Source organism: Scophthalmus maximus, chromosome 10 (genome assembly GCF_022379125.1).
Source record: "Scophthalmus maximus strain ysfricsl-2021 chromosome 10, ASM2237912v1, whole genome shotgun sequence".
Taxonomy (NCBI): Eukaryota; Metazoa; Chordata; class Actinopteri; order Pleuronectiformes; family Scophthalmidae; genus Scophthalmus; species Scophthalmus maximus.
In genome coordinates, this window is record NC_061524.1 from 7,952,989 (window position 1) to 7,978,289 (window position 25,301).

The 25,301-nt window shown below is 43.9% G+C and overlaps 1 protein-coding gene across 2 annotated transcripts in view; it reads left to right on the forward strand.

The window, feature by feature from the left end:
• Positions 1 to 25,301, forward strand: part of LOC118283723 (inositol polyphosphate-5-phosphatase A) — a 123,196-nt gene that overhangs the window by 38,739 nt on the left and 59,156 nt on the right. For both annotated transcript variants that reach the window (XM_035606009.2, XM_035606008.2), the window contains exon 5: positions 24,511 to 24,574. In XM_035606009.2, the coding sequence (XP_035461902.1) occupies positions 24,511 to 24,574 (64 nt within the window). The remainder of the gene's footprint in view (positions 1 to 24,510; positions 24,575 to 25,301) is intronic.

Genomic DNA, 25,301 nt, shown 5'->3' on the forward strand with positions numbered 1-25,301 from the left:
CTGCCTGTCATCCATTCATCCGTCCCACAGCTCAGCCACTGTGTCGAACGTGGCCTCTTGGTGGAGCCAAATACTCAAACGCAGCAGCTCCCACTTTAACCCTGAGCTCTGTGATCATCCTGTGGATTACAACAAGTGTGGATTAAAGGGTAGTTTCATATCTGACACTCAGTCGACAGACTGCACGTCTGAATATCATCTCTGCGTTCACAGGTGATTATGTAGGGGAAAAAAAGGAGCATAGCACAACAGAGCAAACGTCTCCCGATGTGGACCGCGCTTCTAGTTCCTCCTCCTGTGTTTTCGGCGTTATCGCCACGCTAGGCTGCACCGCCACAAATGCTCATAAATCACAGCACCCACCGAGTCACATTTGCTCTTTTCAAAAAAATATTACAAACATTGGCCTTTAGAAAATATAATTATCTGCCATCCCATATAAGCGCCGCTAATATCCCAGCATTATGAGCTGTTTATATAATGGTGTTTGTCTATAGATTAACCTTTTTGTTGCATCCTCAAATCTCGTCAAATAGAGACGGCAGTGTGTGCTTCTCTTTGTGAAGCAGTCAGTGGAAAGAGAAACATCTGATGTGCTTTCTATGATGTTGATATTGAAATCCTGGCAACAGTAAATATGAATAGACTCTCCAGTCTTTCTCACACAGGGCTTGCCATTTAGCTTTGATGACATCACCGGTATTTGTTTTCTCAGTCTTCGATTTTTTTTGGCCCCTGTGCTCAAGGGATAATTGTTTGTTGTCTGCCCCGCCTGTCAATTTCCAGATAATGGAAGTGGGGACACTTTCCTGGGTCCAGAGCTTCCACTTTGTGATAAGTGTGTGTTTTTCTTGTGTTTTTCCTATTCTGTTACGCGTTTGTGTGTGTAGTTTCTTCGGAAGTCGACAAGTGAATGTTTTGGATGAGCGGGAGTGTAGTAATGTGGCAAGTGCATGGTAAAGGCCTGTCAGATTGTTTACATGCCTGCCCAGTGTGAGAGTGTGTTTGAACTACATCCCTGTGTCACCGAAAGAGAGGAATGTGATTGATAAATGAACATGTGAAGTTCTGTTGAAAGACTCGTCGTCGTCTTCTTCTCTTTTTTCCCCACTGTGATTAAAGCTGAAAAAATTGTTGATCAAGTAGATGAGCAACACAAACTTGATCAACATGTTTGAAATTATTTAAAAAATGCCAACTGAAAAAAAAAAATCTGTGACTCCTGCTTGCTGTTTTTCTTTTGTTTTCTTTGACAGCAAATTTAATTTCTTTGGGATTGTTAAACTGTGATTGTTTTAAAAACAACAACAACAATTTTCTGTCATTTTCTGAAATGTTAAAAAACCAGAAACATTCATATAACAAGTGGACACTGGTCTTTTTAAATGGCTAAATATCAAATACTGTAGAAATGGATAAACTAAAAACTAGTCAAGCCAGTAAGAAAAAGTCATTTAATTACTCATAAAAGTGGACCGGGAATTAACAATTGTTTTATTTGTGTAACTATATCTTTCCCCTCAAATCCAACCTGCTGATCGATTCCTCTAGACTGCTGTGTACACGCTAGAGGAAGCTGGAGGCTTGTTTGATTACCACGTTTACTTAATTCTTTCAAATTATACATGCTGATAACTTCTTGATGTTGAAATGCTACATGTGGCACAGTGATGCTGAATCTGAACATTGAGCTGCAGCTCCTCCTCTCCTCCCAGAGGAAGGCAGCTGCGATGGGGAAGAGCTTGACTGACACGTCGACCGAGGCCGGGCCCGCTGTTTTACAGCCCTGTTAAGGTATACAGCAGGTAAAATGTCAATTAGAAAGGCCCGCCCTGATAACTCAACTCCCAATCCACTTGTTCTTGGCCATTAATATTTATCGTCGGCCTGGCCCTGGAGCCGCGGCTCGTGTCATCTGGAATGATGTGCGCTGTGATGCTGCCGCTTCCTGACACACGCTAGGAATCCGGTGTCTGTGAAGGTTCACAGCGATGTCCGCAAACTGTCATGCGCACTTCTGGCATACACACACACACACACACACACACACACACACACACACACACACACACACACACACACACACACACATGCACACACACACACGCACACACACACACACACACACACATACACACACACACACACACACACACACACACACACAGTCCAATCAAGCAATGCACATACACAGACAGTGACACACAGCGGCACGCGCCGCCTCCCCGGCCCTCAGTTGTTCCAGGGCATTTTAATGGGAAATTAAAGGCATCCCTCATGTCAGTGGTCTGCAGGACAGGAATGAGTGCAGCGACAGAGGATAAATCAGGCTCTGCGGCTTGACAGGACACCGCTGTCTCCTTTTAAACGGTGGCTCTCTCTGTACGTGTGTGTATGTGTGTATGAATGCATGTCTATGTTCTTGCGAACCTTTCCCCCCTTAGACAGAGTGTTTTAGTATCCAAGCACTTTGTCCGGTTTAATTTGTGGATCTAATAACACTCACACTAAAGTTTAAAGCAAGCCTTTGTGCGTGTTTGTGGTTTTTTATTTAATTTTAATGGAGTCACGTCTTATGTCAGATTACAAACTACGAAAGGAAAAGCGAGTGTGAATCCCGACTCCCGATGAATTATAGTTGCATATAATGTGGCATTATTTGGAATGAGGCATAACTGTTGGGCTGCATGTGAACCTATTTTAACTTAAGATGTAATTAATTTAATGTAGTTTCATGTTAATTTAAGATGATCAGATAATTGGAGACAGGATGGCACACAGATGATTATGTGTTTATAATCTGCAGTGCAGCAGAAAGAGAGAGAGAGGAGAGCGGAAGCATCATAAACAGCAGAAACACAAAACCAAAAATACTTCATTCACAATGGATCTTCACAATGCTTCGTCTTGCAATATACAAACAAATAGATTTTGTCAATAAAGACAATGCACAAAGACTAGAGTTGGCTGTTTTACATATGAAACATTCAAATGAGCCAGTTCCTTAAAGAAAGCCAAGGAGGTGTGAGGAAAAAATCCATTCATAAGAATAAATGGCATTGCATTTTTCAGTCACCAAATTACTAGAATACAGAAGAAAGTACATATTATAATTTATGTTTTTAGTTTGGTTTTTTCATGTACGTGCAAGCAGAAAATAAAATATGGCGTTAGTAATCCCTAAAAGTTATGCGTGACACGCAAATTAGAGAAACTGCACGAGAACAACAATGATTAAAATGCAAAGTAATGTCTGGAGTTGTGGACGAACCTTTCTTACTCCATACTTACCAAAACAGCCACATGTGTATAAGTCTATGAGTCTCGTGTCTAAAATTAAATTTAAGGCTTTCAACAAAAATGATCAGCCAAATGCCTTATTTTTTGTGTTTTCCTTCCCTGAGCCGCCTCCTGATCTGTGGTCAGCGGAGCAGCCCTGTCAGCCGCTGCCAGCAGCTCGGCCTCCCTCTGCTCCAGAGGCAGCGTGCTGTAATGCAATCATCAGTGCCGCTCGGCCTGGCCAGGAATTTATGAACACTTAGTGTCCCTCTGTGCTGACAGGGCCTCAGCGCGAGTGTGTTTACTGTGTTGCCCAGAAATGCGTGTCACTCGCATTTATCGTCCCCCCCTCTTCTCTTTTTTAACTGCATCCTGTACCCCCCCCCACCTTTTTATGATGAAACAAAACCAGGTTGCATATAGAGATTATATACCTTCCTGAGAAAGTGGGGTCATAGAGGAGGGGTCTCTATGTACAGTCTGTTGGTTTTACACACAGAGGTTAACTAGCAGGAGCAGCCCTCCCCCTCCCCACTCCTCCCTCCTCCACCTCTCGGCTCTGTGTTTAAAAAGACTGCAGCAGGCATATAAAGCAGGTTAAAATATTGCAAACTAAATCTAAGAGGGCTCTTATTTCAATATGGTGAGAAGTACGGCACCGACTGAGGCCACTTGAATGGAGTAGATGTCAGCTTGGTAATATCGCCGGGCCATAACTCTCCTCAGGCCATCACTCATACTCTCAGGGCAGACACAAGTGCATACACACACACACACACACGCACGTATATAGTGACAAAGCCTAACAAACATCCACGTTAGCGCGCACGCGGGGGGAAAAACACACACGCACACGCTCTGGACATGTGTTGAGCGACAATCAATGAAACTGCCATCAGACTTGAGTTATGAGGCAGAGAGAGTGGGCATTCCCACCTTGTGAAAATATTTTGACTGAAAATGTAGATATAATTAATGGATTGTGTAAAGAGGTGGAGAAATTGATGCATTTATTACGAGGAGTCAGATCTGTAGAACTCGAGCCTTTTGCCCTCCTGGTTCATCGTGGCACTGGGCTGTGGGTCGCTGCTCGCACACACAAACTCACACCAGGCTTCTCCCCACAAACAGTGCTCTGATAAAGTGTTTAACTGTGTGTGCGTGCGTGCGTGCGTGCGTGCGTGCGTGTGTGTTTTGATGGGATGTAGCCGAGGGAAGTAAATCAGTTGTGTTAGAGGTGGAGGTGTTGTTGTCCTGTTGTGGAGGGTGGGTTGAGTGTACGTGTGTGTTGGGGGTGGGGGTCCACAGATAATGATGTGATTCCAGCATGAGGCGGGCTGGGTGTACCTCGCCACCGTCCATTATGATGTGCGGCCCCCAGCCACCGAGGGGGCAGAGTGAAGGTGAGCCTGTCATATCGATCTTTTTAGTGCTAAAATATGAGCCACTTTACTCTGCTCCCCGGCGCAGTGATGTGAAAAATAATAACTCGGACCCAAATTAAAAATATTGATCGCTTAGGAGGTGTGGAGAGCAAATAAACACCCTCTGAAGGATTTTTATCCCCCCTCCACCTCTCACCCTCCCCTCTCCTCCGTCTTGTCCCTCCCCGCCCAGTGAAAGGGCCAGGTCAGGGATGGAGGCTAGCTGAACTGTAAAAGAATATATATGTATCTCCCACCATCTTGTTGCTGAGTAGTCTCCATTACACCCACAACCAGCCTCTTGATGTTCTTTATTGTTCACAGACACAAATCAACAAGCGACCGTCTATTCAGCTACCCTAACACTGATTGATCGGGTTTTGACTTCATAATCTGGCATTAGCTCGGCTCTATTCAGGTGCAACCCCCCTCTTCACCCCCACCCGGCCTCCCCTCCAGAGTCATAATTTTTTGCACATCCGCGCTTGACTTTTTTATTCCCCCCCGCGGTAACAGATGAGCTGACACGGGGCCATCAAACGGGTGGGAAAACAATTGCCACAAGGTTAATTTTATTGCCTGCTCCATGCATTTGTGAGCAGGCGGGAGGTGTCCTCTGCCCGAGGTCCTGATGAATGGCCGGGCCGTTCGGGCAGGAATGAAAATGAGAGGGGAGAGGCCAGGCGCGGGGAGCCAGAGTCCCGCCGCTCCCACCTGAAATTGAAATTTTTCTGACGTGCTCAAAATTGGTATTCTGATATATAAGAGGGGAGATGTTCCATTTAGTTTGATGATGAAAGCCGTCATGTGTCCCAGTCAATTGCATTTTACGACACCCACTTTACCTCATACACCCGAAGGAGGTTAATATCTGCACATCCTAAACGGCAGATGTCAGATTGTCCAGAGTCTGTGGCAAAATAAACTACTTAGTGTACCTAAATGCTGCCGTAATACTTGGCCGTCCTGGTCGCGGCGCTATTGATTGTGCACAAGGACGTTTGTTCAGTTTTTGGGGCCAAGGTGTGATGAATAGATATTTGATGGAGCGTGGTGAGTGGGGCCGGGCCAGTACCTACATCTCAGTGCTGTGTCAGTGAGGATGAATGCCAGGCATCGGGCAGAATCACATGCTGCCTGTTGACATCAGTGAGAGCGAGCGAGCGAGCGACCGGGGCTGGAGCTGGCGATATCACCGGTTCCCCACTTGAGCCGCGTCCTCCCGCTGAAAGCTCACTCCTGTCTGCTGGCGTTAGGCCCTCACTGTGTGTGTGTGTGTGTGTGTGTGTGTGTGTGTGTGTGTGTGTGTGTGTGTGTGTGTGTGTGTGTGTGTGTGTGTGTGTGTGTGTGTGTGTGTGTGTGTGTGTGTGTGTGTGTGTGTCTGTGTGTGTGTCTGTGTGTGTGTCTGTGTGTGTGTCCGTGCAGCGTCACTGATATAGGGCTATCGCCAGCCAGCACTTTGTCCATACATATCGATTCTTCCTCCGCCAGCGGCTATAGCCTCCTCATTTGCATGGCCCAGCCGACCCGGCAGTCAGTGGCCATTATATTCCCATTAGCTAATCTCTCAGCTTTGATTTCCATAATCCTCTGTCTATTGAGAGCCCTCACAGTCCCACTCTCCAAGGAGAAAAAAAGACCCCCACTCACCCCATCCAAGCCACTTAACTCCAAAGATCTGCACAGCAACATGCGTCATACACACACACACACACACACAAATGGATATGTTTATTTAAACACCTCAAAGATTCCCTGTTATACCATATTATTTCGTTTTATTAATATTTATGGTAAAAATGTGGAAAAAATTCTCGATCAATCATAAATAATAATCTTGCATATAAAGTTTCACTTATATACTTTTTACTTAAGTACGTGGTATAATGTACTTAAAAATATAAAGTAGAAATATGTATTTAAATGTTGTATTATTTTATGTATATTGTATAACTAGATATATAAAGTAGTTTAATCCATCACATTTTTTTATTTTGTTAATCCGCAAATAGAATTGTGTCTGTTATCATTTCGTTCCAGTCCGGCTTACGAGCTCAAATGATTTGTTTTTATTTGAACCGGCTGAACTGACAATTTGTTATCGAGAGACAGACTTTATTGTCATTCCACAAAACCAGACAAGTGCACACCAGAACAACATTTCGTGGCTGGCTCTCTAATGTTATCAAAAATATATATTGGTTGTTGTGAAAAATTAAAACATGATGTGTTGGTTAGTTGTCATGCAGATTTTTTGTGTGTTTATTAGCGGTTGGCAAACCGTCTGAGAGGTGCATTACTGCCACCAAGTGCACTGGAGTCACTGCGTTCTACAGCTGCTTTGAGACATTCACTGAAGTCTGGACATTTTCCTGAACTTTTCCCCAGGGGCTGTATGTGAGAATGTCCACAAATGTGGCTGCAGACATTGTGCTGAGCTTTTACTGCCAGTCAAATTTCCAAAAATGTACAAATGAGTCAGTGTGAGAATTCAGACGAAAAATCTCTGGTATTCACGGTAAGCGAGTCGGCGCTCTACCCAGGCCCTGCCCCTCACCTGAATGTTCTGGAAGTGTCCCCACTGTCGTGAACGAATCTGACTCGGACATCCTCCCTCTGTGTTCATATGTGAACTGCAAACTCTGAAAATGTCCAAACCCAATTTGACCCTATGGACCGAAGTTTTTGACTAAAATGAGTTCTAGATTTACAGACCTTGTAATCATCATTAGTCTATAGAGAGCTTGATGATTTGAATATAAAGTGTGGGCCAACATTTAAACAAGCACTAGTGTTTTGTTTTACTGAGTATAAGTGTCTTTTACACAGTGAAGAAGGGATTTGAGTGTTGGCTACATGTCTTTAGGCCTCTAGGCCCAAAAAAACAATTTCCAATGCTATCACCGGTGCTTGCCAATAGGATGAAGTGATGTGGCTCAGCTGTCTACAGCTAACACACTCGCCTCCCACATCTCCATCCAAGGAGTGTTCTCTCCTCCTCTCCTGGAGGAAGCATCCAGTGTGCCAGTACAAATTGACCCTAATGGCCCTCGGCAGAGTTCTGTCGGAGCGATAGATTCCATTGATCAAAGATGAGCAACCACCTACCGCCCACACTCCACCCTTAACACCCCGTCCTCTCCAAATGAGCTGATAATTAATAAGGGCTGGCTCTGCAAACACGAGTCAACGGACAGCATGATGGATCGGACAGCTTGGATGCAAACCAATACAATGCCAAGCTTTCCTCCGGCCCCCTGAAAGGCCCCTGGGTGTCCTTTACCCTGCATGATCAGGCATGCATAGGAGCAGCCACCCTGCTAATTAAATACCCACAGACTGCCCTTGTTTTTCAGCAGGGATGCTTTCTATCTGTCCACTATTGGCATGTATTTAATAATTCATGGAGCTGCATCACTGAGGACGTGGCTCAGGTTTTTTGCATTGAAGTGTTGCCGACTGTGATAAATTCGGCTACGTTTCATAGATTTAATAGCTCACAACGTGTTCATTTACTGTAAAAGTCCTTTTAAAGTTTTGGGTGTGTACTTTTGGATTGTTGACTTTATGCTTCTCAAACTGCACCTAGGCCCAAAATGTGATCATGTACGATAAAGATAGTGCACATTAATAATAATTAGCATTCATTTAATCCTTAACATTCATCTGAAGCGATCACACCACTGTGGGACATTTGCTGCGCATCCGCCAAATAACTACGACTGCGGACGATTTCCTCCAACTGTCACTAAGGTGGTTCAGCAGCAGCGTCAGAGTTATTCTGTGTCGTGACAGCTGCCGGCTTTGTTCGCTGAGCGAGCTGAATAGTGACGGACACGTCACACGACTGATGTCCACCACCAACGGCTAATGGCTTATTTTTAATCACTGCACTTCCTCTTATTTTTGTTAACACATTAGCTGCTGATTGCAGAGAAAATCGTGGAAAATGGCAGATGAAGAAAGTGGAAAGTGCAGCTGATTCTTAATGATGTTACATCGCGTCTCAGCCAGGCTGCAGTTGCAGGAGGAAGTGTGGTTGTCGGGACCCCCGTGCGGCCCCTAATCGGTGTGACTGGGTGTAATTGGCGAATCTGGTCTAAGAGGAGTGGAGGGTCTCCGGCTATTGGCTGCGAGCCTGTCAAAATAACAACCAACAATGTGATCATTTCATTTCCTTTTCACTTACACGTCACCTCGCTTCACATGAGACATGACACACACGCACACACACATACACACACAAGGTGGACAAGGTTAACGCGGGGCCTCATTTATTTCTCTCTAACAATGACTCTAAATAGGCTTTCAAAAGCCGAGTGAGGAGGGAGACAAAAAATAATCAAATCACACAATTACTGCTGGGCTTCATTCTATAGTTAAGTGCATTTTTATTGTGTAACGTTTCTTTTGCCCCGCCACCATCTCCCGCCCCTTCCACCCGCTCTATTTTTCCTGCCTCCCTCGGCAAGCATTCTCTCCCTGCCACTTCTCATCTAATATGGCCATAATTGGGTTTGGTTGCACAAATCAGATTTCAGCAATTGGGTTATCCTCCTCTGAAATTGGAGAGGTCCCTGGGCTGGCATGGGTGGAGAGTTAATCTGCTTTTGTTAAGCCCTCCTTTTGGTGGCTGCGGCGGCAACATCAGGCTGTGCCAGTTAAAGAGCTTTACCTGTCACTGTGGACATGGCTCGTAATTTACCCTCCTCTTTAAAAAAAAAAAAAAAAAAAGCAGAAAAAAACAATTCCCCCTCACACGTACAGTAGCCTTTACACATGCAGCCAGCTTCTCCTCAGGCAAATAATGACATTTGAATCGAGCATTAACAGGCTTAATTACTTTAAAATTGTCATTTTAATTTACACTGATATAGTATTGATCACACAAGCAGAGATTAAGGCCCTCAGTGGAGCGGTTGATGTGGAATTAAACAGGGCCTGGTCCTCCTGGGGCCCGCCTGGGCTGTCCTGCTGCAGCCAGAAGAGGAATGACATCCTCCCCCTAATGAACTGCCAGCATGCGCAGACATGAATTTCAGGCCCCACTGGAAAAGGAGGGAAATAATGGGGTTTGGGGAGCCATGGCGGGTTATTCATTCACTGCCATGCACCAATTCTCCTGTGATTCATCCCCATGCCCCCAGACCCCCACCGCCTGTTTGCCTGCCACATTCAGCCCGTCTGACCTTTTTCCCGCCTAAGTGTATATATATATCCCCTGCCTCCTCTGGGAGCACCTTGCCCCGTGCCAGGTATCATGTACAGGAGGAGGGAGGAGCAGGGGGGGGATGTTTGAGTGCGAGAGGGAGCGTGGGTGAGACACCTGCAGCGAGCCACCAGCCTCTAATCTAAACATCTCCCCCGGCGGTGGAAGTGCCGGTCCGTGATTCTCCCTCTCATCCTGGCTCACCGGCGTGTCTGAGGAAGACGACACTTTCCTGGGGAATTGATCTCCTCGCCCTGGCTGGGTGTCACGCACGGCTGGTTAATATCAGAGGGGAAAATCGTTAGATTAAATCCAAGCAATTTCTCCCCAGTTTGAAAGAAAGCCCGTGGCTCTGGCGGTAAGCGATGTGTTGCAGGGTAATTACAGCAGTAAAAACAACCTCTTGACACCTGTCTCCGATGAACACACTCCACACACAAGTGCGTTTAATGACTGGCTCTTAGTGTGAGGGGCCTGATAAGAATACAGCTGTGAGCAGACACAGGAAGGAAGACCATTACAATGCATTTGTTACACGAGACATGAAATATCTTCTTTGAAAATCAATATAGGACTTTACCATTATAAACTTAAGTATGTTTGGCTGCATCTAGCAATTATTTTATTATCAATTAAGCTGATAATTTTCTTTTTTAATCGATTATTTGTTTGGTCCATAAAGTGTTATAAAATGGCTTTTTTTTTTTTGCCCCTGTAAACGTGATATCTGAGGTCTGCCTTGAGGGACATACACTCGCATGGACTCAAAAAGAAACGGTTCGATTTTGGTGGTCAAAGGTCAAGGTCACACTGGCGTCCCAAATGTTTTTGGTTTTTTTGCCACAACTTAAGAAGTAATACCGTGATTGTGACAATTTTTCTGAGAAATGTTTAATAGGATAAAACGATGAAGTGATACCATTTTACATCCCAATGGTCAAATGTGATGTCATGTCGTTGAAAAAACAACACTTTTGTGTCCATTTTTCAACGTCGTAGCTTCAAAACGATTTGGGAGATTGTGACCATATTCCCTGCAACTTGACAGGTTGGAGACGGCATACAACCGGGAGGAGGTGATTCTAGTTATTGATCAGCTTTGTTTACGGATAGGTCAATAGGACATGCAATAGGTCAAGCTGATGGTGAATTTTAAGTGTTTTCTGTTTTACCACAAGGTGACTGTAATATTAAAATTAAAATAGGTCATTACAGTTTGAATATTTGATCTCTTTTCGCACATTCAAACAAATGTTTGAATTTCAAATAAGCAAACCTGAGCAGCGAGTCCCCGGTTCGACTTAGTGTCACGTCATTCCCCTCCTCTCGTTGCCTGCGTTTCCCCTCTGTCGTCTCTCTCTGTCTAGTGCACATCATGACTGAAAACAGAACTGTGCTTGTCCTTGAGCCAGTTGACGACCAGTGTTTCCTAAAATGGCCTAAAAGTCCCAGAGTGGATTGAAAGGCGTGCGTGCGTGCGTGTGGGGGGGGGTTGTTTGTTTGTGAGGTCCTCATTTGATTGCATTACCTACACCTGGATGTCGGGAGGTGGAAGCTATCTTGACGATGAGGGCTAAACAAAACAACAACCTCCTCTCTCTTGGCTGGCAACTCCCCATGACGGATATCAAGATGTCTCCAATACACGTAATGGACTTGGCAAGGCCTCGGGTGTTCGGGGCTCGGGCCTTCTACTCCACTCTGTTATCCAATCACCTTATTCTAATGCTATTGCATTGTTTAGTCAACCAGCCGTCCATTTACATCAACCCATAACCACAAAACCACACCACAGAAGCACTTAATAGAATTAGCAGGTATTGTGCAGCACATTTTAAACACATAGGCCATTTTAAACACACACACACACACACACACACACACACACACACACACTAAGTCACCGGGGCTGATGATCCCCCGCTTGCTGTCAGAGTAATGGCATCACAAGCTCTCCATGCAGCGCCTGCCTTTCCTATTTAACTGTCATAACTCTATATTCTACCCACCGTGGACAGTTTATTCAGATCTTTAAATGTGTAGCCAATATTGTTGTCATGTTTCTGTTTTATACTACATATTAATGGGTCATAAGCACATTCGCTACGTGATTTAATCATTTTTAACTTGCTCTTCATTAGGAAATAGGAAGCCGAAGCTCGAGACTGACACAGCCAGCTAATGATAGGGCTCATAATTTCCTAATCCGATTTTGGAGAATGTTTGCGAGTCTGTTCAGCTAGCCAGCATATAAATAGATATACAAAAATGAAAGAGCCACATGGCAGGGAATTTGCAGTCATATGCGTGCTCTTGCCCTTGACTGAATGCATTATTTTCCTTTTCAGACCTCAACACTCCAATGCCATCTTTTCAACCAAATTAGTCTCATATGCTTCCCCTCCTTGTGATTAAGAGAGAACAAGTTCACATCAAATAACCCCAAAATTTTCTTAAGGCCGAATTTTCTAATGATATTAAATGGGGCATGTGTAAGTTTATTTGGAATGACTCATCTCTGGGGTCAGGGGAAATGAGCAATCCCTTTGTCCCCTAGCCGCCACCCCCTGTTAAACTATTACCTATAAAAACAGCCGTACACTCCCAGTCAGAGGGTGTGTCCTGCCCAGACTAATAACGAGGGCCTTCCTCCTTCTCCCATTCCTCTGCCGATTGATTTTGGTTGGGAAAATTAATGCAGTCGCTGTGGGGTTCTGGAGGTCAGAGGTAGACAGGCTTCAGCAGATGAGGGGCGGTGCTGGGCAAGCGGAAAGGCAAGATGCAGCAATGGGCCTGCCAGAGCCTGCCTGATGAAACTAAACTGTGCATTTGTTTGAGGGCGGAGCGTGCAATAGTTTATGATCTATTGTCTGTGATGTGTCATGCACACACCGGAATGCACCTCCTATGATTGACCAAGCAAATATATAGGCCCATTTATTGACTTCACTCCCAATGTCGGTTGCCCTTATTTTATGTTGTTCTTCTGAACTCTCATCCACTCTGCATGAAAATTAATTTAAAACATGAATCTTAAAACTCTACGTCCTGGGATTCACAGAACACACAAATTCTAAATGTTGCACAGCAACCCCCCGAAGAGCAGCCCAAACCTCTGCCTGACCCCTAGCATACATCCAAGTGGTGTATAAAGGTATAAAGCAAAGCATAACCATATTTCAGAGAGTAATGCTTCCCAAGTGGGAACCAATCTAACACAAAGGGTGCTCCAGTCAGCAGGGTCCCTGCACAAGTTCAAGCCACAATGGCACCCTGTGTGCACCATGCCGTAGCTAATTACCAACTCATTAAAGAGCCATCTAATTAGATTGGATGTTATGCTCTTTCAGTTAAATTCGGGCTCTTAATTTTAACTGCCTAATCACATTTCTGAAAATGAAGAAAAACACTTTTCAAAGCATCCTTTGGCCAGCTGGAAATGAAGCATTTCTCAGAATGCTGAGCTCCAGCGAACTGAATCGCCTTGTCTATGTTGAGTGCGTCTGTATCTGTGAGACTTGAGAAGCGTACATCTGTGGAATAAGCATGAAGGAATGTATGGATAATTGTTCATATAGAGGATCTTATTGGGTGCTTGTAGCTGATGTAGGATACCTTCTAGAGGCCTCATTGGGCAAAAGTGGAACAGCTGGTTCACTGTCTTAACCAGGGTTTCCCTAAATAGGGTCCAGGCCTTCTGAAGTTCAGCTAAAGCGGAATTCTAGCCATTTGTCTTAACAGCATTTTGACCTTTTAATTTGTCAGACAAACGTCCAACTAATCCCATTAATTGCCACATTACACTGCAATTGATTGCTGGAATGGAGCCCTGATTAATGTCAATACTTCCACGTGTGCTTCTTCCTGCTCAAGTCAAAACGCCTGCTGTGTAACGTGGTCTGTGAATGTGACTGATTTAAGAAACAATTAGTAAAAAAAAAGAGTGGTCCTCTGCTAACAAGGCTATCAAATTAGCAAGATGTATTTAACGTCTACAGGGGGACATGGCACAAAGAAAGTTTCCAACTTGTTATTTCGAACGAACCACTGACGAGTCAACAGGAGCGCATACAAATTAGGATTGCGCTGTTTCTCTGCTGAAAATTATATATATATATCAAAGTGTGTGATTAGAAAGAAACAAATTGTAAAAAACTATGTCTTGGTTCCACTGCGTGCTAGCTAAAAGATTGAATAAGAGCTAGTGTCTCTAGTGGTTTGCAGCTGTCTAGTAATTTTGACAACATGTCCAGGGTGAGTGGGGAAACTAAGCTTCTTTATTTTGGTTCGGTAATTTAGCTTTGTGCACAAACGTTGCTTTGCCTAATGTTAATGATTGGCTCCAGCAAAGGCAGTTGGATTTGTCCTCAGATGTAACAGATGCACTGTACATTGTGTATTCTCCCCTACTTACACATGACTTTATGATACACAATTCCGTACCACCTGGTCATCTGTCGAGCTCTCAAAGGATTGGCCCAGGAGACTTGTTGTAGAACCGCACAGGCCCCTCCAAATCCTCTTTTCTTCCCACATTTCTGAGGGTGTGATATTTACAGGAGAGCAGACGTGGGTTTTGCTGCCACTCTTGCCCCTGGCACAGGACCTCTGCTCAATCACATCTTAAAGCTGTCTTTTATGAGTGGCCACGGGAAAGGCCGGATGCTGCGATTGTACGGATAAAAAGAAACATCTGCGTAAGAAAAGTCCTCCGTTGTTCGCCCTTTTTTATTTATTATTATAATAATACAATAAGAGGGAAAAACCCATGACATAATTTCTTGTTATCTAAGAAGCTGAGGCTGCATTTACATTTGCTTTTCAGGCAGCGTCCATGTGCTCTCAGGGGCGATGCACTGGAGTATAACTAAGCTAGCATGGAGGATATCCAGCCATTTAAATCAAGCCTCTGGGAATTTTACATAACACATCATTGGCGAGCATCGGTTTTTACATAAAGACAAAGAAGGCCACAAAGAGCCACCGGACGGGCGTCTTAGCCTGAGACGAGCTGCTGCGTGTGTTTTTGCAGACTCCTCTAAAGCTTCACGGTCCTGTGGTCACTGTTGTGTTCCAAGAACGCCTCTGCCTATACCCGGGCAGCACACAGACAGAAAGCTGCTTATTTTTTTTATACATCGAGGAGGAAAAAATTATTTTTTTTGAGCCCGACCTCAAAACTGAACCCTCTCATCTGATGCGGCGACTTCTCGTCTTGGTCTTCATGGGAGTGCTCCCCAGTCTCTGGGCCTAAAGAGATACTGCAGACCGCCATCAATTGTGCCTGTGCCGTGGAAGCTGTCATATTATATAGATGTTTCACGAGATGGCTCATGATCTAGAGACGATGTTGCCTTCATTTAGGAAGAGTTGTGTTTGTACTAAGGGAGGAGGAAGGGCTCTTGATGCAGAGAAATGGGAACCTTCCTGATAAATTCTTCTCACAAGTGACAAAGTAATGCCACTAAGATGCAGCAAACTAATATATTTCATTATGGGGCTCTGCGATAGAGCTGTATCTCATTGGGCAGCCAAGGATGCCACTTTGTCACTACAAGGCCACATGAGCGAGCCACCTGCAGTGTGGGACAGGGACAGATTCAAAGCTGCCTCTCGACAGAAGCTGACTGATTACTTTTCCAGCTGACATCACGGCTCTGACAGCTATCCCAGTGTCCTTAGGGAGAGTTGAGTTTGCTCAATACAGACTATTTGACATTGAAGTTGCTTGTATCACCGGTCACTCTACCCCAGATGTTGACATGTCCGCGTACACGTGCTTCACCTTTACAAATGCAGCAACATGTTTAAGATGGAAAAAAAGTGAATTTATTAATGGCTAGAAAACAAGTTGCGGATTCAGTCAATATGAAAAAACTTTTCAAACTTCTTTACAGTCTTCATTCAACCTCAGTGATCAGTTAAAATCATATTGCTTCAATTATCCCGACAGCCTGTATGATCCTAATTCAATCATCTCTTTCAAAAATGAGGCCACATGAATAGGCACAATATTAAATCAGATAATATAGATTGATGAACAGTCCATGACAACATTAGCAGCCTTTCCAAAATGCAAAAATGGTGGAAAAAAATCAATGAGCTCAAAGACTTGTCATTTGCATGAGCCTCTTCCCCTAATGGGAATACTTTTACAGACAGGGAATTACAAGCTGAAATATTCTTTTTGATTATTGGACATCCATAGCCAAATATGATTTACATTAATGAGCATAAGTATATTAAAGGCATTTTATCCCCCAGCATCCGAAACGATTGAATAATGGCTCTGGCAACCGAGCAGCGGCCTGAGAAAATAAGGGAGGAGGTAATGTCACTTTAATTACTAATGGTTACTTCAATTGTCCAGACTTTGATTTTTCATCTCTGGGAACAATCTAATGAGGTCAAAATTCATCATCTTCATATCTCCTTTTAAAATGATGATTTTGTTTAGTCAAGACAGAATAGTTATTTAAGGAAAGTGGACATTTACAATGTCGGCCCCGAGATCAAGGGTTTATTTGAAGATTGCTATCAAAAGATTATTTCCTTGTGAAGAAAGAAGAAAGATCTTTTCATGCCCAATTGCAGTCTGATACACTTATGGTTGAAGAGTTGACCTTGTTAGCAGGGACAAACTGTGTAAAATCCCCCTTCAGAACCATAATTGTCCCACATATTGCTCTTCACTGTATGTCAATGAATGAATGTTACATCCTGTTTTAGTACTAGTTGTTCTTGCGCCCTGATTAAATTGTGCGCTGCAGTGTTTTGGACCTGAGCTCTATTATGAAGTTACAGCCGAGCTGTCTGTAAATCATGGGGTTGGGTGACCTTAAAAATCGCTCTGCTTGGTTTGTCAAACTGCTCTAGTCAACAGCAATTCACCAGCGCATGAGACACAGCAGAGTGGTCTTTGACATTGCTCTCTAATGAGGTAAAAACTGAAGATAATAAATGCATACAAGGTCCTGGTGACCCCTTTAGGGACTAAAAAACATATTGTTAAATATAGTGTAGATGACGTATCTTTATCAAACTGTAGCTTGTTAAAGACTTTCTAAACGGTTCTCCGCATATTGGCATTTGTTTTAATATTTTTTTTAGTGTGTCAGTACTATTTGTGGAGCAGCATTTGTGGATAAGTGCATTCTCACATACAGCCCCTCTCGTAAACGCTCAGGAAAATGTTCGTACTTCCGTGCATGTCTGAAGTCATCTGCTTTTTGTTACCTGATACTTGATTGGCACAAGAAGAAACGTCATAATCTAACTTTAGATGTTTTCTATACTTTTGAGCCTGCCATGCACCTGGGTTAAGGTCCAAGGAAAATGCCCTCACCGCGCCCCCATTTAATTTGTTTGAAGCATTCATTCATACGGACTTGCAAAGCACCATTTCTTCCAGCCTCATTAAGAGGTCAACAGCAGCACAGTCCCCACAGGTATAATCCCATTTACGTTGATCCTCGGTTTTTATGTCCTCGTTAAAAGCTGCTGAAGTAGCAACATGGTATTAGTAAATACGCAGCTGGAATATATATGAGCATTAATCATTCCCAAACAGGGCACTGCTACCTAAGTGGAAAACGGGAAGATTTTTTATGTTTTAACTATCGGACTGGAGAGATGTACCTTTCCTATAAGTACACAACATGTATTATTCCTTTCTTATTGCTTTATTAGAAGACATTTGTTCAAACCGCCCTCTCTGAAATGAGGTGCTATTACTGTGTGTAGGGAACATTTTTAACGAAGTTATCAGAGTCTTCCATCTGAATTATGCTTAAGAGGCCAATGATGTGGTCTAGAGCAAAAAATAAATAAATGTCCAAGCATTATAAAGAAGCTATTTTAAAGTCTGAGTCATATCATGTATACGCTTATTCCCTTTTTTTTTTTTTTTTTTTTTTGGTTGAATGTCATTGCTGTGATGGTTTTATTGCTTTAGACCCCTCTGCCGGGCAGGTTAGGGGAGCGACTGCACGACTGATGAGCGTGGCAGGAAATTGGCAGATGGAAGCATCCATTTCACCGCTAATTAGGGGGTCCAGAAGCCCGCCGACTGACAGGGTTCAACTGGGCAATGTAGTGCCTGCCAGCTCCCATCCCGTGCGCTTTATAAAACGCTCTTTAATTCCCCGGCACAATATCATTAACTTTGTAAGTGGATGAACACAATGGACAAGCAATTTAATTAACTTCTACCATTGAATGTTGGAGGGGAGACTAAATGAAATTAATGCACAATATTTCCCAGGGAGGCAGCCAACCTTGGGAGTGGGTCTGGATTGTTGGCAGGTCAGGCGCTGCCGTGGGTTTGGCCAATTATGGCTTGTTTAGACCCATCCATAATATTTTCCTCAAAAGAAAATAAAATCAGTGGTTTTGAGATCAATCATGAGCGCATGTCGCTCTGCATTCTGGGAGATTTTAGAATAATGAAGTGGAAGCCCGGAAACACTCTGCCAAAAGCTTTTTCCGAGTCTTACAGAGCTAAAGCACATGTTTCATAACTGCAGCAGTGGGGGTTTACTTGAAATAGACCATAAATAAATGGACAGAGTTTGTGTTTGGGAAATGCAGCACATACAGTCGTTTTCCTGTTTGCAGATTCAGGGATGATGACCATGATGTCAGTCAGTCCACGACTTCTGTCCAGATGGCGATATCAGAAGAAATAGAAGGACAGACACGAAATCTTGTGGATACATTTCATGATCCCCAGAGGATGGATCCTAAAGATGATTTTTCATTTTGCTCCATTCATCATCTTGTCATCAGGTTTTCTTTACAATGACTATTACAGTCTTCCAATTCTGCTGGTGTGGTTTTGTTATCATATATTACAGATCGCAGCATCTCAGTGTTGCTGCTGGTCTGTATCATCCCCTGCAGTCGCAGTACCAGTCAAAATGAGGTTTAGGCCTGTCAGTGAATCCGAGTGGAGGATCTGCTCTTCCTGTTTTAATTGCAAGGGATCAATTCTAGTCCTGCGTTGCCATGTAAACCAATTTCCTCACAAGGTTTGCTCGTGAGGTTTCTCATGGGGGCTGCGGAAGAGCATTAAAGAGAGTAAGTTAGCTAAAATCCGAATTACTAAATGTACGGTAACATGTCGTCGTCGTCCCCCCCCCCCCCCCCCACACACACACACACACACACACACACACAGAGACACAGACACACACACACACACACACACACACACACGCACACCCCAGAGACAAGAGCTCCTTCAGGACGTGACGGATGGCTCCGACACACATGCGGCTTTCAAATCACAGGAAGTGACAGAGGAAGTTTTAATGAGAGTTTTGTCTGTGTATCCAGTCAGGCCTTCCAGGCAGCCGATGAATAATAGACACTGTGGCTCAATACTCTGAATACTCAATCAATGGCACTGGGAGAGGCCCTTGGCAAACACATATGGCAGCCAGGGGTGGGCGGTGGGCGTTGGGCTCTGGAGGGGGCAAAATACTAGGGTTCTCTCGGTTTGTATCTCTGGGCTGAAAAAGCATCTCTATTGACGCTGCTCACTTTTGTGCTGGGGTGTTTTTTTCTTGGCACGGATGACAAACATGCTGTTTGTGCAGAGATGCTCCTGTGAAGGTGCTCATCTAGCCCCGGGATCCTGCACATCAATGCTGGGACATAGAGGCTGATCTTGAAATAGATTTGTGGAATCTTACACTGTGACGCTGTTGTCAGAGCACATAGTCTGCTGTTCTATTGTCTGCTGACGGATTCACCTGTTATAGTTTGATTTTGTATATGTAACAAAAGAAATGCCTGCAGAGTAGACAATCTGCTTCCTGTTTACGCCGGCACGTGCATGACCATTGTACACCATTCAGGTGTTTTGCTCTGAACAATGAATTAAAATGGATATGGAGCTAAAACGGTTGTTTGGACGGGAATCGTTTTAGTTTTAAAATGCGGTTTTAAAATGAAAATGTAGTTGTATGGATGAAGTATTAGTCTGTGCCTTCTGCTCTAAGCTGTTTTGACGTAACTTATGTTTTTGTTTGCGTGCGTGTGTGAGTTGTTTTTATGTGGCCGTGTAGCTGTGTGCGGGTTTATGTGGAAGTGCGGCATCACTTGTGATTTGACAGACGAGGGGACCCCAGGGGTTTCTGAGCAATGAGATATAAACTGGAAAACAGGTCGTTCTGTCGCCGCTGAGGCAAAATGCCACTGATAACCCAGAGGAGGATATTTCTCTGAGGTGCCTGTAATGGACCTCGTAGCTCACAGGCAGAGAGAGCCAGTATCATTTTAAAGTTAAGTGTTGTTGAAGGATAATTGAGCTTTATGGCAGCTTGAGTATAATTTTCATAGTTTTGGCCATCATTCTCGCCTGCACTAATAAGATCTGGGAACATCACTTAAAAAGACATCAGCATTCAGTCTCATCCAGGCCAAATAATGTAACCAAACTTATTCAATAAGTCAATATACTTATTTTTTTCTCTCTCTATATATAGTTTAGTATATAAAATGTCAAAAATAAGTTGTCGGACCAATGTTCTAAAACTGACAGAGATCCAGTTCAGTATTATGGAAGACTAAGAAAACCAGAACATTTTTGGTGTTTTTGCTGAAAATTGACTTAAAGTATTGCAGCTTGTTTTTTTCTATTGATTGACTAATAGATTAACAAAAAAATATATAAATCTTACTGTGCAATGAGGAATTATGACCAACATTTCAGGTGTGATCAATCTAAAACTGCTGGTGTTTCTACGCCCTGTTGGACTTTGTTGTGTTGTCTTATTAATGTGGAACCTACAAAAGTATAAGATTCAAGACTTGTTGGAAGCAGACAAAGCACCGAAGATCCTAAACTTCAAAACAAGATGGAGTGAGGTGCAACTTTGCCAAAAAGTGAAAAGCAAGTGGTTCTTGCAGAAGATTTAAAGTGACGTGCCAAAAAAACAGAAAAAAAAATCTCATTATCATTGCTTCAGTTTGCCATTTTATTTTCAGCAAAGAACATTTCATCAGAGAAGTACAACATCCTCCTCTTTTTTGACATAGAACAAGCAATCATTTTGAGGTGTGTAGGGGAGGTACCAACGGCTGTTAGCACAATGAACAATAATCTATAATCATTATAATACTTCCTTAAACACATTAAATCCCACTCTGAAAACGCACCTCCTCTGACCAAAGAATACCATCCTGATCCAAACTAACAGCCAACATATTCTAGTTGACTTCCCCTTGCTGTGGGTGCTTATGGAGCGTATCATTTATTTTTCCTATTAAAACGCTCGTTGGACACACGTTCTCGTTGCTGTGCTCCAGAAAGCCATAATCCTGCACTTTGACAGTGTCGGGGGAGCAGCGGAACATTAGCCTCTGAAGTTGTAAAGTGACACTGTGATGACACTGGAGTGTGTGTGTGTCGGCTCTCAGGGGACCGGCCCCTTCTCCCTTAGCACAGATTGGAGGTGAGACCTTGAAGAAAAATTATTACTTTTATGTTTGCTTTATGGCTCATTTTTCACATTAGACGCAGAAAATCTATGCAGGGGTCACAGAATTCCTGCTTCTCTTCGTCGGCCAGAACTAATTTTTGCAGCCCTCGGTATCGATAAAGCATTCAGCGGAGCAAAGTATGCAGGCTATGTACTGCAGCGCTCAAGTCTCTATTTTCCCCCAGCCAGTCTATTGGGACTTGTTCAGCCCGTATCTGCTGGGGTTTTGGAAATGTCAACTACACACACACACACACACACACACACACACACACACACACACACACACACTTACATGGAGAGCGAGCACGGTCGTCGTCGTTGTGTCATTGTACCCTTATCTGTGAGCAGTGTAGCCAATATGACTCGTGATAAGAGGTAGCATTGCCAGAACGAGTCATAAAACCCCAGCTTTTATGGTGCGGTTATTGTCTTTCTGTCTACAATTATGGTGATTACTCATTTCCTCCCCCCTCCCCCCCACGGACCCTCATGGTGCACTTAATAGACTGCATTTTACTAATGGAAAATTAAGTAGCCGCCGTGGCAGCGGAGGTTTATAAATATGTAAAATATACTTTTAATTATTTCAAGCGAATCTGGCAGCTAATCAATAAAGAGGGACGTGACAAACATACGTTTGACACAGGCCATTGTAAAGCTACTGGTAAAAGATAAGCAAGGCCTGTCAGCGCAGTGCGGCCCAAATTAATATTTTGAGCCTGTCATGTGAGGAGACAAATGGATTAATTGCGACCCGCTAATATAATAGCTTCTTCATGAAGAGTGCACGGGGGAGGCAGAGGAGAGGAGAGCGAGCTGTTGGGTTCTGAACCCCGATGTCAAATAAATATTTATTAGGGTTGAGGGTTAAGTAGATTTTTTGCGATTACACGGATAGCCACTTAAGCACAGTTGTTTATCATTTATTTGAAAATTGATTCATGCCGATTTGTTTGATGTCATATTAATTTTATTTTCAGTAGTCTCAGGCATTGAGGGCACATGAGGGATCAGCTTCCACTGCTGGAGAGACTGTGGCAGTAAAGTGAAGGGTTTAATCCATCAGTTATTATATTATATGTGCTTTTTTTTTTACAGACTGTCATTATTCAGGAGCCTTTACAGTCATTATTGTATTACATGTATAAATTTTTTTTAATTAAGTTAAGGATCATTTTGTCTGATAAAAGTCAAAAAAATAGCGAAACACCCATCACAATTTTCCAGAGCCCAAAGTGAACTCTTAATAATTCATAAATGCACACTTTGTGCAGCTGTAACCAGTTAACCATCAATCAATTACTAATATTTTTGTCTTATTGATTTTATTGTTGATCAAGCAGTAGTGGTACATTGACTTTACAGAAAAGAAATGCACTTCAATTCAATTTGTAATAAAAAAGTACTTTTCCCCCCCATGTCATATTTCAACGCAGTCATTTTTATTTCACTACCCACTGAAATATTCACACAAACAGCAGCAGTTAGCGCGGCGGCACCTGTTTTGACAAATGGCAGCATGTTTCCTCCCTCGCCCCGTTTTCCAATCCGTCTCCGTCTCCAGGTCCGTTGTTGGCACTTTGAGGTGAAGGAGAACATAAAGACAAGTGAGCACAAATAAGTATAGGGGGCCTTCCTGGAAGCCATCCCCTCGCGCTGGGAAGCAGTGACCTTGAGTCCTGCGATTGCCCAACGCCCCTCTCAAATGCAACCCCCCCCCCAACCCTCCACCCAACCCTCCACCCCGCCCGCCTGCCTCCCGTCCTTTTTTTCTCAGTCATCCCCCGGAGCAGGAGACGGAATGAAGGAGGGAGGGGAGCGCGGTGGGGGTTCGGGTCACTAGCCGCCGTTCTCATCAATTAAATGTGCGACAGTGTTTTTTCCGTCGGCTGAACTTATATGTCAAGGAGATGGGCAGGACCTCATGTTTGTGCTTTTGACAAATCAGCAAATGTTTAATCTCAAGATGCGCCGGCACTCATAAATAATGCAGAGGCCGGGCCCCGTCCAAACTCTCTCTCCCAGCGTGTTGGAAAGAGAAGTGTCTGGCGCCCGGCCTCAGTAGTAAAAACACAAGAAAACACTGTATCCTCCTCCATGGGGCCCTTTTTTTTTTCTTCATATGTCTCCTCCTCCTTTTGATCGCACCGTCTCAGCCCCTTCTCCTGTACCTGAGCACGAGTGTTGTCTTTCTCTTCACTCTCAACTCCCTCCTTTTAGCTGTGTCGGCGTATTTCTCATCTAAGTCTTTGCCTTGATTTCCTCAGTCATGTTTTAGTTCGACCACTCTGGCTTTCATAGTAAAAGTTACTCACCATTCTGACTTTTGGGGGGGGGGGGGGGGTGGAAGAGTCAGAATTATCCCGAGCCCAAAGATCTGCTATCTCGAAGACACAGGGGATTGAGCTTGAGCTTTGCCTCCATTTGCCCTAAATGTAAAGAGGGCAACAGAAAGCAGTGTAGTGGACTGTGAACCGCATCAAATCCCCCTTCTGCGCGACTCGTAATTCTTCCCACAGACTTTGATTGGCTTGTCCGCCGACCGGGAAAGTTTCCTGATTGTTCACAGGGAAAATTAAGATTTTAAGCCTATTGAAGTTGATCTTTGCTCATTCAAAAGTCCATCTGAATGTGTCCTTTGAAAGCTCAAAGTGTTGTCTCGCCACATTAGAAGACTGAGCCCGAGGACTGGGGTGTACTGTAACTGGGGAGCACTTTGCACCTGTTGTTGTGTAGTTGATGGTGTGTAGTGTTTGTTGCTTCCCATTGAGCGGAGCAGTCGGTAGTGTGCTGTGGAGTGTGTTAAAGAGCGAGGTACTTCACTTTCAGCCCAGTTTATTAGTCAAGCATTCTCACTTAAGTTCCTTTGTACAATCGTCAGTGTGAAGAGGTTATGGGCTGGGATCTTGGAAACTGGAGAAATAATGAGATGAATCGTGGCTCCTGAAAACATTGGACATTTAGCAGAAACAGTGGGGAATGTGGAGATTCTTCATCTGTAAAAGGGTCTGATGAATCTGGAACGCATCCAGTTATTTTTTTTTAACAGAAGAGAGGGATAATTCATCCGAAATCTGCCAACTCTCACTCTTGCGTTTTTCTCTTTCAGGCTCTCGGAAGTTTCTACTTTATCCACGAGTCTTTGAAAAACCTCCACCAGTTTGATTTCAAAGGTGAGTACCTCCCCTCCAACACACTTCCTCACATACATCATCTGCCCTGTCTCGAAATGAAATCCTCACATCGTGCCCCCTCATCCCACCCCTGCATATCGCACACAACCATTTGCAGGCTATTCCCGCTTCCATCAAAACCAGCAAGCTAAGATTGGCTTTGAGGATAATGTAACGGGAGCGGGACCGAATGGTAATGCTTATTAATATTAGGATTTAATTCATAAGATTTCGGGCCCACAGTAATGGTGTGTGGCGGGTTATTGGACAGTTACAGCGGTCTCATCAGCCGGCAGTGTCAGAGGGCCCTGGGGTCCAGTGGCCGCGCTAATTAAAGACGGGATATAGATGTGGAGGCACCTCACTTCCTATTAGACCCAAGTCAGCATTAGCACCAGTTACTCCAGTGAAGGACAGGGCGAAGGCAGGGGCGGGGTCGAGAGGGGAGAGGACCACTCCCCTTGTACACACGTGCCTTTGATTTTTAACAACAGTACTTATTGTGTTGCTTTGTAGTGTTTTGTGACAGCAGACATTTTGACCTTTCACTGTAGGAAAAGCACAGGCGTAATCAATAAAGCTTCAACTGCAGGAACTTTCCCCAGGAACTAGGAACCTTTTCCATGAGTGGGAGTGAGAGAATCTTTTTTACAAAAAAAAAGTGTAAAAAGTGTTTTTCTGAAGTACAGGAGCCTTTGGGGCGGGGCTTTCATTACTGATGATGCCT